The sequence below is a fragment of the Phascolarctos cinereus genome, unplaced genomic scaffold, assembly GCF_003287225.1.
Source record: "Phascolarctos cinereus isolate Bilbo 61053 unplaced genomic scaffold, phaCin_HiC Scaffold_7;HRSCAF=346, whole genome shotgun sequence".
Taxonomy (NCBI): Eukaryota; Metazoa; Chordata; class Mammalia; order Diprotodontia; family Phascolarctidae; genus Phascolarctos; species Phascolarctos cinereus.
The window spans coordinates 80,621,696-80,634,742 of record NW_027556180.1 but is presented as its reverse complement, the minus strand read 5'-3'; the positions used below and the strand labels follow the sequence as shown (position 1 = coordinate 80,634,742).

Genomic DNA, 13,047 nt, shown 5'->3' with positions numbered 1-13,047 from the left:
AAGTCTGTCTGTTGGTGAAGTGTTTGGCTATGGTGACCCATTAAACAGATCAAAATACCAAGCAGCTGTCAATCCTGTGCACCAGTCCCTTTCACCTTTCCCCACTTCCCAGCTTCCTTAGGTAGTGGAACGGCAGAGAGTGCTACAAACCAGGCACCAACATGACTTTAGCTATTATTAGTAGTTGTAGTGTGTGGTTTCTGTCAGTAACCAGCAAGTTGATGTCCTCGAGGAGGGAATGAAGCTCATTAACCATAAAAAGTCAATCTCCCATCGTGGGTGGGTCCTCTGTGGAGGATGTACGGAAACACACGGATGAGGGTCACATCAGACAGAATGAGGAGGCATGCATGCACAGGGATCATCTGCACCAGCACAGAGATTCCCCACATTGTTTTAACAACAGAGTTATTGAGTGTTATCTTCATTTTTCAAACCACAAAAAAATTCCACAATATATTTTTGACACATCATTTTTGCCAGACGTAATGAATGTTCAGGACCTTGGGGAATACTTAAGGAAGTTTTAAATAGTTTGAAAGAGCTTGAAATTATTTTACAGCTTGGTTAAGAGTTGTGCAACTTAGGAACAGAAGCAGGGTAAAGAAGAGCTTAAAATTTCACTATTTAACCTCTGTCTGGTTGGAAATGTGAGATTAGTGGCAGCAAGGCTAGGTTTTTATTTAAAGATTTTGTTGTTCAGTCATTTCCAGTCCTGTCTGGCTCTTCATGACTCCATATGGGGTTTTCTTGGCAAAGATACTAGAATGTTTGCCATTTCCTTCTCCACCTCATTTTACAGATGAGGAAACTGAGGCAGATAGGGTTAAATGACTTGCCCAGGACCACACACAGCTAGTAGCTGATGATTAATGATTAAGATCCCCTGTTTTATATCAGTAGTGTAATAAGAGTATCTCATACCCTGCTCTGTGTGTGTGTGTGTGTGTGTGTGTGTGTGTGTGTGTGTGTGTGTTGAAGTGGAATAGAGTGGAGGAAGGGTTTCCTTGTTCTGGATTACTAGTAAAATTTTAATGTCAGACTTAGTCTACAGAATTCAGGGAGGAGGGGGAGCGTCCTGCAAGAGTCTTGTGACTTTATCACGAGTAAAGTTTTTTTCCAGAGTGACTGAGCAATTAGGCAACAAAAGAAACCACCAGAAAACCATGATGAAAACACTCTTTGTTCATGTTTTCTCTCACATAGGTGTGTAGTAATGAAGTCACCTGCATTTGTAATAACACCTGGGCAGGGACGGACTGCAGCATCCGAGATCTTATCAAAAAACCTCCAGCCTCGAAGGAAGATGGACCCAAGGGTTTGTGATTAGAGTTCCTTTTTGTTGTATATATTTAGACAATGTTTTCCCAAAAGGCACCAGTAGAGCAACATCATAGCTTTGGAAGGAGATAAAGAATGTTTTAAAATTCCCAAGCCCTATAATGAGTGCAACTTAGTGTTCTAAATGTCATGTATTGACAACTGTCTTTGTCTGTGCTCTGTTTCATTGTTCCAGAACCTATGCCTGAGGAAAAATGAGCTTAGCGACTTTCCTTCTTTCTAGGTTTTTGCTGTTTTTTTCTCTCCTTTAATCATATTTTTTCGTAAACGTGAGAATTTATTATTTACAATTTTTCATAGATTTCCCAATTAATGGACAAATCATAACGTAGTTTGCAAAGTACTGTCCTCACAACAATCCTAGGAGGTAGGTAGAATAATTACTTTTTTAAAAACCTCCACTTTATAGATGAGGAAACTGAGTCTCAGGTGGCTTGCCCAGGGTCACAAAGCTATTAGGTGGTAGAGAGGCATCTAAAGCCCTGGTCTCCTGATTTGCATTCTGGTACTCTTACTCCTAAGTGGCACCTCATCTTTCATTATATTGTTTAATCATGTTTACATTATCATCCATCCCTCCTATTATCCTTCTTTTACAGACAGAGAAATTGAGGCCTAGAGAGGTATACAGACAGTGAATGTTAGAAGCAAGATTTGAACCCAGGTCACAACTAATCATCTATATAGCTGGAGCCTAAACCTAGGTCTGATGATTCTAAGTTTGGTGAATTTTCCTACTTCCTCTTGCTGCTTCTATATCAACATTAGATAGAGTGCACTATTATGGCACAGATCTCTTCAGCAGATCCTCAATTTATTCCACACAGAAGTCTAATTTTATGCTGTCCTTAAAGGAACCTTTTGGACCATTGTCCTTACAGCTAAAAATAATATATATTGTCCTGGATTAAAGATGTATTTACGCACACACACATATGCACACACATGTACATGTGTATCACTGAATGGGTGTTTCCTCAGTCAAACTGAGACCTGGGAAAGATCTTAACTTAAAAAGGCTAAGATCTCCCACTGCATCCAAGGTCTTCTCCAGTCATCCTGATCTGTATCTGGCCACTGGATCCATATGGCTCTGGAGAACAGAGTGATGCTGGTGGTTTTGCATAGCCCTCCCTCCTTAAATCCAGTTCATTTGTAAGTCATGGCAATCTTCCTAATGTCATGGTCCTTCCTCTTCAAGAACGAAGGACGAACAACAACAGGTACGTGTACATTTGTATATGTGGTCATTTTTATATGACATATGTGTGTATATAAATACATAAACATATACACATAGATATGTAGTCATTTTCTAATGATGTTTGATCTTAGAATCAAATTTGAAGTCCAAACATGGTAATGCTAATATTGCCGTATAAAGAGAGAGGACACATTATATTGTCCAATCTTCATTCTTCCAGGAAAACTTAACATCAAAGAGTTTCCTTCAACATTGCAGGAGTGCAGGAATCATTAAATAATTGCTATGCACACTCCAGGGTAAACATGTATTTCTTAGATGACATGTTTATTAAATAATGAAGAATCCTTCTTAATGAATTTAATATTGTTATTTAAGGTAGCATTTATTATTCTTGCTCATAACAATCACAATATTCATCAAATAACTAATGACTATATATGAAAACATGAGACTTTGTATACAGGTAGAAACATGATCAATTTTACAACATTGCTAATAATGATGGGAAAGGGCTAACTAGAAAAATCTCAGTTTTCATATTCAAGTTTGTCACTGTTAAGGATTAAAATAATTTCTGCTTGGATGTTTTTCATTAATGGTTTTCTCACATTATAACTATGTTTGGAATACCATATGGAGAGGTTGGCCAATTTTCAGTAAGTAGTTAAGTTAAATCTACAATTCAGTTAGCTCTATGGATTTGGGAAATTACCTACTGTATTTTCCCAGTATTTGAATTTTTAAAGACAGAGTAACTTTTATAATTGCACTAACAGAGCACTGCAAACCAAATCCTTCTAAATTGTGCACCCTTTTCTTCTAAGATATATTCAGACAGTGCACATCTGTGCTACCACAGCTGTGTTGTGCATAGTCCTGGCACACCCTTCAAAATTAGCTCAAAGCAAGAAAACCAGGAAAGGACCCAGCCCAGGTAAAATAAAAAGCAAAACGACATAGTGCTCCCCACCCACCAATTAATGAATGGTCCATAGAAACCCTTATGATGACTTGAGTATCAAGTCGCCTGCTATTTTCCCTCTCTAACCACTACATCAAAAGTATACGAAGCACTGTGTAAAAACATTTGTAAAGATCTCATGGTTTCCTTTTGCAGGTGGGCAAAAACACAAAACTCTGCTACTCCTTTAGTTATGCTTTTAGAGCCATTGCTTAAGCCCATGCCTTCATTATTTTTGATCCAGAAGTGCTAACTCTGTAAACAGCAATGCAGTCAAGATGTCAAAATATGGCCCTAAATATACATGGCCCATGGATGTTGGCATAGCAGAGGGAAGGAGGAGAAGCTGGTGTGAAGAGTGGCTGTATAGCTTTCCGGGGTTGGTTTGGATGGGTATATTTAATATACATTTTATTCATTTACCCATTGAGAGGGATAGGGTCTGGACCTGTGATTTTATCAGCTTAGGGAACACCTGGATGATGCAATTCTCTCTACCAAAGCAAGTGATTTCAGCTAGTGACTCGATGGATGAGACAGTGGAACTGGAGTCAGGAAGAGGTGCATTCAGATGTGACCTCAGACATGCTCACTAGACGTGTGACCCTTAGCTAGCCACTTAATCTCTCATGGCCTTAGTTCCCTCATCTGTAAAATGGGGATAATAATAGCACCTATCTTTCTGGGTTGTTGTGAGGATCTAATGAGATAATGTATGTAAAGCTCTTAGCAAACCTGAAGCATTATGTGAATACTAGCCATTAATATTAGGTCGTCATCTTCTCTGCAACTTCTAGTCTCAGAGAATTATCTAGAACACAAAGAGGTCAAGAGACTTGCCTATGGCCACTGTTTGTCTGAGGTGGGGTTTGAAGTCAGGTCATCCTGCTTCCAAGGCCAACATTCCATGTCCTTTGCCATCCTTCCTCTCTTATTTTAATATGATTATAATACTAAGATTTTAGAGGAATTATAATAACACTTCTTTCAAGCTCTCTCTCTCTCTCTCTCTCTCTCTCTCTCTCTCTCTCTCTCTCTCTCTCTCAATGTCTCTCTGTGCCTTTCTTTTCCCTTCCCTCCTTGACCCCAGTGAGAAACAGTCCCCTGCTTACTCTCCATTAGTTTTTTCCTAAAAAGAAGTCTAGACCGACTTCCAGAAGCTACATTTCATAAACACACTGCTCTAACAGAGAAATCAATCATTGATCTGCTGGAATTTTTAAAAATAGCTCAAACTTTTATGATTATGTTAAAGAAGATGAGAAAGATTATTCACATATTGTTCCTGTAAGAAAGTTGGAGATAACTCAGCATAGAGATATTGTCATAGATGAGCATGAGAGCAGAGCTATCTCATCTGGCTCAGTGTTTGGCCCTCTCTCTTAGGAACCTCCTGGGTGCCTGTGATAGTCTGGGAAAGCTCACTTTCTAGCCCTTTCTGCTGCACATTCCCTCCTTACTCCTTTTTATCGCCAGTTCCTCCATAATTTAAATTAAATTCCTGGACGAAGCTCCGAGATAGAAATTAAATTAAATTCCTTGAGAAAGCTCTAGGAGTAGTGACTCATTCTGGAGAAGATGATGTTCACATTTACCCCTGCATCTCCCTTTGCCTCTGAAAGGAGCAGGGTCAATATCTCAACCTCATTGATTTTTGGAATTATTAACAGTCCTGGTGAAGCTTTAACATGCTGAATAAAAAGAAGATGCCATGACTTAATATGAATGAATTTACCAGAGCAGTCAATGTAAAGTATGCGATTTGGGGACAACCCAATGAGAGAGTTTTCCAGGGTTTCTCATAGCTTGTCAATTGCTTTGGAAAGCTTGATTGACATCCTGATTGGCTATAAATTTTGTGGGATGTCATTTTGCATATTGGAGTTCACCATGTATACTTTGTGATTTTGGTTTTTATATTTCTGGTTAAAGGGAGAATCGCAATAGGAGATTACTTATTTTTTATTTGTATTTAACACATATAATATTTCGGTGCCATTTTATACTTGGTATCCTAACAATATATAGTCAAGGAAAAAAATACTTTACATTTGCTTTATCAAAGCAATTGTAGCATCTGAAGAGATCTTGGTTTTATCTCAAGGCAAAAACTTTGACTGTAAACCTTTATTTTACTGATTGTGTGTGTGTGTGGAACACACAAAATCTTGTTTTCTCAGTTACTGTGATTTTGCCTCCCGAATTGGTTTGGATGGTGTTATTATGAGAGTCATTGTGGACCATGGGAAGATTACTGGATTTGGAGCAAGAAGAATGGGTTCAAATCTTATGCCTACCACTGATCTGTGTAACCTTGGGCAAGTTGCTTAACCTCTCTATGCCTCAATTTCCTCATCTGTTAAATGAGGGGTGTTGAAATAGATGACCTCTAAGATCTCTTTCAACTCTAGATCTGTGATTGTATGAGCTCAGGTTGTTTGTGCTTTTCCCAGAGTGTTTGCCAGACAAAGTAGTTTACCTACACAGAATGATCTGGCTCATTATGTTCTTCTAATAATGTTTTTCTAAGTAATAATGATAACTCATATCTATATAATGCTTTAAAATTTAAAAAATTCATTTTTCACAACAACCTTCTGAGGTAGCCAGAAAAAGGATTAATGGAAACTGAGGTTCCAGGAGGCTTGTTCATGGTCGGACAGTAAGGCCAGAGTCAAGAAAAGCACATGTTTCTTCTTGTTATAATCACAATTAATCTATCAGAAATGATGAACTATATAAATCATAGAATCACATAATTGGAAAGGAGTCTCAAGAGCCATGTCGTCCAATTGAGATCACCTCTGCAACATCTCTGACAAGTGGTTACCCAGATTCTTTTTAACCACCAATAATGGAAGAAAGAGCTAGGTGGTACAATGGATAGAGTGCTGGGCATGGAGTCAAGAAGACTCCTCTTCATGAGTTCAAATCTGGCCTCACTGCCTACTAGCTGTGTGACCCTGGGCAAGTCACTTTGCCTCAGTTTCCTCATCTTAAAATGAGCTGGAGAAGCAAATAGCAAACCACCTCAGTATTTCTGCCAAGAAAACCCCAAAAGGGGTCATGAAGAGTCAGGCAGGACTAAAAAATGACAAAACAAAACAGACTTTTCCTTATATCAAGCTGAAATCTGCATCTCTGCAATTTCCATTTATTCTTCCTGGTTCTGTTCTCTAGATCCAAAAGGAACAAATTTAAACTCTCTCTTACATGGCAGCCTTCCAGGGACAGACAGAGAATACTTGCTGTATCGACCTCAGAAGCTTATTGTGAGGAGGGCTTTTTTTTAAACCTTAAACATCCGCTCTGCATGTATGCGCGCGCGCGCGCGCGCACACACACACACACACACACACACACACACACACACGCATGCACACACACACGTTCCCTCTACCCTTTATCCCAGTCTTTTCTTCTCTTAGCTAAGCAGTTCATATTCATGTAGCTAATTATCATATGGTTTCAAGTCCCCTCATTGCCCTGGTCACCTTCTTCTAGATGTGCTCTGATTTGTTAATGCCCCTCCTAAAATGTGATTCCCTAAATTGAAAACTATACTCCAAATGTGGTCTGACTAGGGCAAAATACAGCAAGGCCTGTCACCTCCTTCATTCTAGATACTGCTTCCACCAAGGTAGCTTAAGGTCACATTAGGCAGTCCCTTCACACTGTTGACCAGCATTCAGCTTGCTCTCCCTAAGGTTCTTGTCATGGCTGAGTTGTTTAGCCACACCTCTACCATCTTTGGCCTGATGTAGTTGCTGTTTTTTAATCCATATACTGCATTTTACACTTATCCATGGTAAAATTTGTCTTATTAGATTCAGTCTACCATTTTAGCCCAATGAGGCTAGAATGGAGGCCATTAGTGACCCTTAATCACCACTCCTTAGGCCCCCAAACTCAGCCAGTTCTGAATCCATAGCATAGTCCATATGTCTTTCACCTATCTCCAAAGACAAATGAAAGCCTTTGTCAACTGACTTCTAGAAATCCATGTATATGATGTCTACCGCCGTCATCTGAATCCCCTATCACAAACGATTATTGTGGAATGGTGATGAACCTGATGAACCCATGCTGGCTTACAGTGATCACACATCACTTCCTAAATACCTATGAATTATACCCACGGGTGTGCTGGAGCCATCTGTTACCACAGATTAAACTTAACAGTGGGCCATGTGTTTATGGAGAGTCAGCTGTTAAACATTTACTGGCACGCCCTTGGCTATATATACCTTTATTAATTCATTCTAACATTTTATCAGTAATTCATTTCAAGCTCGTAGTTTGAAGAGGCAGTAAGGTTCAGTGGAAAGAACATTGGCTTTAGAGTCTGAGGACCTGGGTTCAAATTCTTCTTCTGCTACTTTCTACTTGTGTGACATTAGACAAGTCAAATCTCCCTGGGTCTCAGTTTCCATATCTATAAAACGAAGGGGCTTGCTTACATGGACTCTGAGACCATTTCTTGCTCTCTATTATCACAGGACACTTTAGACTTATTTCTCCTTTTCAAAATCAGAATATTTGCTTATCTATAGTCCTGCTACTTTCCTTTTTTTTCACGGTTCCTTAGAGATCAACTAAGCAATCGTATCTGTCAGTTCTTTCCATACATTGAGATACAGTTCATTCAGGCCTGATGACATGGACTCCTTTGAGGGCAACTAGGGGATCCCTCACCATCTGCTCACTTATCTCGGATTCCTTTTCCTGCTAACCATTTTGTTCTATCCTTCTAGTCTGCAGATCATTCTCTTTATTAGAGAAAACTAAAGAAAAATAGGAATTGAATAGTTCTGTCTTCTTTCAGTCACTCCTTATTAGAGTTCCAGCCACTCCAAGTGATCCTGCCCCTTCTTTATTTATCTTACTGCTGTGCCCAACATTGCTTTAAAAGCCCTTTCTGGTAACCTTTGCATTACATGCTAGCTTTAGTTTATTGCCAGTTTATGCATTACTGACAGCCTTTTGCATTTTATTTTAAAAAGTATATTTATTGGATCAGAGTGAGATGATTCTATCCCACACCCAACATTTAGTGAATTTTGTTATATGAAAACTCTGGAAATAGCATTTCCTAAATAACAAATAATGTGCATTGGAGGTATACAGAATGAATTTAATCAAAAAGATTAGTTTGTGGTTTCTTTCTCATCTCTACCACAATACATGGTATCTTTTCTGGCTCTTGAATATACTTGGAGCAGTCTATCGGGAATGCAACTGGCTGCTTTGTGTACTTAAATTATTGATGTTTTACCAAATACTGGGCTTCTTTCTTCTCTCCTCTTCTCCTCCCCCACCTCTCTCTTTTCTCTGTCTCCTTTCCTCCCAACCTCCTCTCCCCCCCATTTCTGGCTAATTAGAATTAAATAAAATGTTATTTTTCTGATGGGTTTGAGATGTCATGTGGGATTCTCAAAACTGAGAATAAGGAGATGTGGGAAGAGGGAGGAGAATATCATCGCTGCCCCACCAATAAGCAGTGTGACCTTGGGAAAAGGCACAAGGGATCCCTCTGGTTTCCTCATCTGTAAACTGATTGCTGTGATTCACCTTTATGTCTCTGACATCTTCTGAGAGTAAGAAGGCAGCCTTTGAAGATGCCTAATGTTCCTCCTATTCTATGAGTTTCATTTAAAAAACAAAAGCAGATCTCTGAGAAAATAAATGTAGAATTGGTATCTTACTGTAGCATAGACAAATTCTGGGAAATATATTTATACTATGCCTTTTTGGCAAATATCACAGCCTATGATTTTTTCCTGTATAATAAATGAATGCATAGTCGGTTAAAAAAAGTGCAACTCTTCACTTTAACATCCAACAGGACTGCAGTGATATCTTCCTTTGAGAATCTCCCACCTCTTCCCTCTCTTCCCTCCCATGCAGATCAGTCTTCCTCATGAATAGAATCTGGTCATGACACTTCAAATGCTTAGTTATATTTAGGGGCTCCCTATTGCTGACTGAGTAAAGTATAGGTTTCTTTGGCTGGCTAGCATTCTGGGGCTACCCTCTCTTTCCAGCCTTATTTCATGTTATTCCTGTTCCAGCCAAAATGGATTTCTCCCTCTTCCCTAAAACACTTTGGACCTTCCTGCCTCTGTTTGTGCCTTGACTTCCACTGTTCTGTACGTTTGCAAATGCAGTGAGCCTTTTTTGTCTGCTAAACTCTTTCTTGTTCTTTAAAGCCTAATCAAAATACCATGTCCTCAAAGAAACTTTTGTTGCTGTCTCTCCTTCTTCCCCAGGTCTTTAACACCATCCCCCTTCCGCCCCAAATCCTCATCACAAAACACTTTGTTTTGTTCTTCCCTTAAGTACTTAACCCAAATCATTGAAGATCAGAGTTATCGATGAAGGTATCTGAATCCACTAGGGAACTAAGCCTCCAGAGTGTAGGAACTGATGACTTATCTAAACCTTGTCTCTTCCCCAGTGTCTAGCATGGTACGCTGCAAAGGGTAGGCACTTAATAAGTGGGAATTGAATTGAGTTCCCAAAGTCAACTTCGAATAGCTGGTAAGGGATTTTTTTAGGGATTGAGGGGAAGACAAGTCCTAAATTTTGATATAGCTGAGGAATTTCCACGGTTAGAGTTGGGATGAGGAGAAAAACAAAATTCAGTGCACATTCAGTGAATTGCCCAGGGTCATATAATAAATAAATTAGGATAAACTTCAAGACCCAGGCCTCTTGGTTCCCAGCATGAGGCTCATGAAACTACTTTGTCATGAATCCCTGCATAGCTTTGAAGAGCAGCCTGGACTCCGGTGAAAGAGCCACCCACCTGCATTCATTTAGTTCATGTCAGGAGGAAGAGAAGGCTGAGTCATTCTCTTTTCACAGGGTAGAGATATTCTGAAATTAAAGCTGTTTAGCTAACCCTTGAAACATCTAAAAAGCACTATGACAAAGATTCAGATGAATCCCTACATCCTTCTCAGTCCTGACAAGTGTGTGAGTGGGAAGTGGGGTGGAGGGGGAGAATCCTTTTGGAAAATACGATTTCCCTGCTCACTTTTATCTTGCTCTCAAAGTCAAGGGCCCTTATCTCAGGTAAGGATATGGAGACCATTTTCCAGCCCAAAGGAGATTATTGACTATTTCTTTTTATTCTCAAGAACTACTGGGTTTTCAGGAAGAAGAAGAAGAAGAAGAAGAAGAAGAAGAAGAAGAAGAAGAAGAAGAAGAAGAAGAAGAAGAAGAAGAAGAAGAAGAAGGCATCTATGGAAATATCTTGGCCTTCTGATTCCTTTCCAACAACTTCATCAATCAGTCCTTTATTAAATGCCTAATGTGGACAGAGCACTGTGCTAGCTGCAGAGACACAAATATAAGCCATTCTCTTTGCCTCCAAGGAGTTTGTGGTCTAGCATGGGAATACAGCATAAGTGTCTATAAAATAGAATGAAGAAAAATCCATTAGACAGGCATCAGGAGCCTCTGAATGCCCTCCCACCGCTTGCCTGCTGTCCTTCCTCTAGTCCTCTTATCTCTGTTGTACGGCTCTGTTGTACATCTATAAAACGTGATGTTGCCTTAGTAGCATATTTTAACATAAACAATGTGTCTTGGCCTTGAGTTTGACACACTTTCGTACTAGTTCTTGTCATTATATTTGCAAACAAAATTAGGAAGGTATGGATTTATTCTCATTCATGAAATTTGAAGAGAATACAAGTCTGCTTTATGTTTTTTCTTAAAATAATATGCCTTAAGTGGTGACCTTTGCAATTATGGCCATATATTCTTGGTTTTGTGAGTTTTTTTTTTCAGTCAAAGACAAGGTTTATTAGAACATCCTTGATATTGGGCAAACTCTTAAGGAATCTAAGCATTTGTATTGCCAATGCAAGAGGGCCAGATTTTAAGAATCTGAGCCTTGGTTTTGTATAAAAGTAAGTAGATATTGACTTAAAAAGGGAAGGAAAGCAGTCATCCCCCTATTCTGAATTCCTACTTTATTCCCTCTGAGGCCTGTGGCCACAATTTTAAAAGTTAGACACTGTTACATTTTAGTTTGTTTTGAATTACAATGTATTGTCATATTTGAAAACATATGCTCACCTCTTTCACGTATTGATTTTTTTCTTTTCCCTTAGCATCGCTGTTTATTTTGTCTATTGAAAAGAAAGAAATATTAAATGTCTTAGTTGTGCCTAATTACAAAAAACATAAAAATTCTCTATTCAGTCATATTTTGATGCCTCATAGTGGAGCCAAACCTAACAGTAGCTCACATGTCCTTTTTGACCTGAGGTCCAGCCTGCCTAAGGATGGAACCAAAGGGCTAGCCACCACATGATGAATTTTTCAACACAAAGAACTCATGAAAACTGTCTCCTAAGGCATGGAAGGATTTGTAGTCTGCACTGATGGGAACGGTCACACCAACAATATTACACACTTAAAGTTTTGAACATATAGACAAAATTTAGACTGATGAAAGAACTAGCCAGTTGCTCGACAGAATTAAGAAAAGCTATTTCTATCTCTTCCCATCCCCTTTCCACAATATTCCGTCTCGTCTCTGAAGGCTCTAAGGTCCATTCAAGCAACTATGAAGATCATAGATTTTAATGAGCGCAGTGTGGGGAATTTTAACAGTCTGACATCATGATTTCCAGAGTTGCTATCATTCTTGGTCTCACTTTACCTAATCTCATTTATGAAGGGTAGTCTCCAAAAGTCACTCTGTATCTTCATAAGCGAAGAGATACAGAAAACTGAACAGCCAACTCACAGAACCATGAAATATTAGGGCAGGAAAGGACCTTAGAGGTCACCTGGTTTAACCACATTTTATTTTGTGTTTTTAAAGAAATATTTTATTGATTCTTAAAAAAAATTCTGTCACTTCCCAATGACTAGCCATCCTTTTAAAAAAGTACACATTAATAAAAAAATAGCCATATTTATGAGGTACACTTCCTTCTGCGCCTACAATTCATCCCTTCTCTTCTGAATTGAGGGTAGCATGCTTTACTGTCAATCCTCTTAAATAGAAATTGTTCAAAATTGATCAAAGGTAGGAGGTCTTGCAATACTGTTTTTCTTCACACTATTGTGTTCATTGTATAAATCATTTTCTTGGTTATGTTTACTTTGCCCTGTATCAGTTGATAGACATTTTCCCCCATTTGTCCCAAATTTTTCATATTCATTGTTTTTTAGGGGTCTGTAATGTTCCATTCCATTCCTCTGCCATAATTGGCACAACCATTATTCATTTGATGACCACCTACTTTGCTTCTCCAAAGTTTTCATTGTATAGAGGAGAAAACTGAGGCTTGTAGAGGAGAAATGATTGGACATATGTCACACAGTTGAGAAATAGTGTGGCTAGGGTTTGAATTCAGTTCTTCCAACTCCAAATTCAGAACTCTTTCTCTATGCCACACTGTTGCACTTCAAGTTTCAACTTTTAAAGGATTTTCTCCTAAAACATAAGCTATATCCAGAGGGCACTGGACTCTGGAAATTCAGTGCCATAACATAGTAAGTTGTGAAATGGTGC

At 38.9% G+C, this 13,047-nt stretch overlaps 1 protein-coding gene across 2 annotated transcripts in view; it reads left to right on the top strand.

Annotated features, from left to right (window-relative positions):
• Positions 1 to 13,047, top strand: part of ADAM23 (ADAM metallopeptidase domain 23) — a 244,957-nt gene that overhangs the window by 212,417 nt on the left and 19,493 nt on the right. For both annotated transcript variants that reach the window (XM_021008754.2, XM_021008750.2), the window contains exon 24: positions 1,207 to 1,318. In XM_021008754.2, the coding sequence (XP_020864413.1) occupies positions 1,207 to 1,318 (112 nt within the window). The remainder of the gene's footprint in view (positions 1 to 1,206; positions 1,319 to 13,047) is intronic.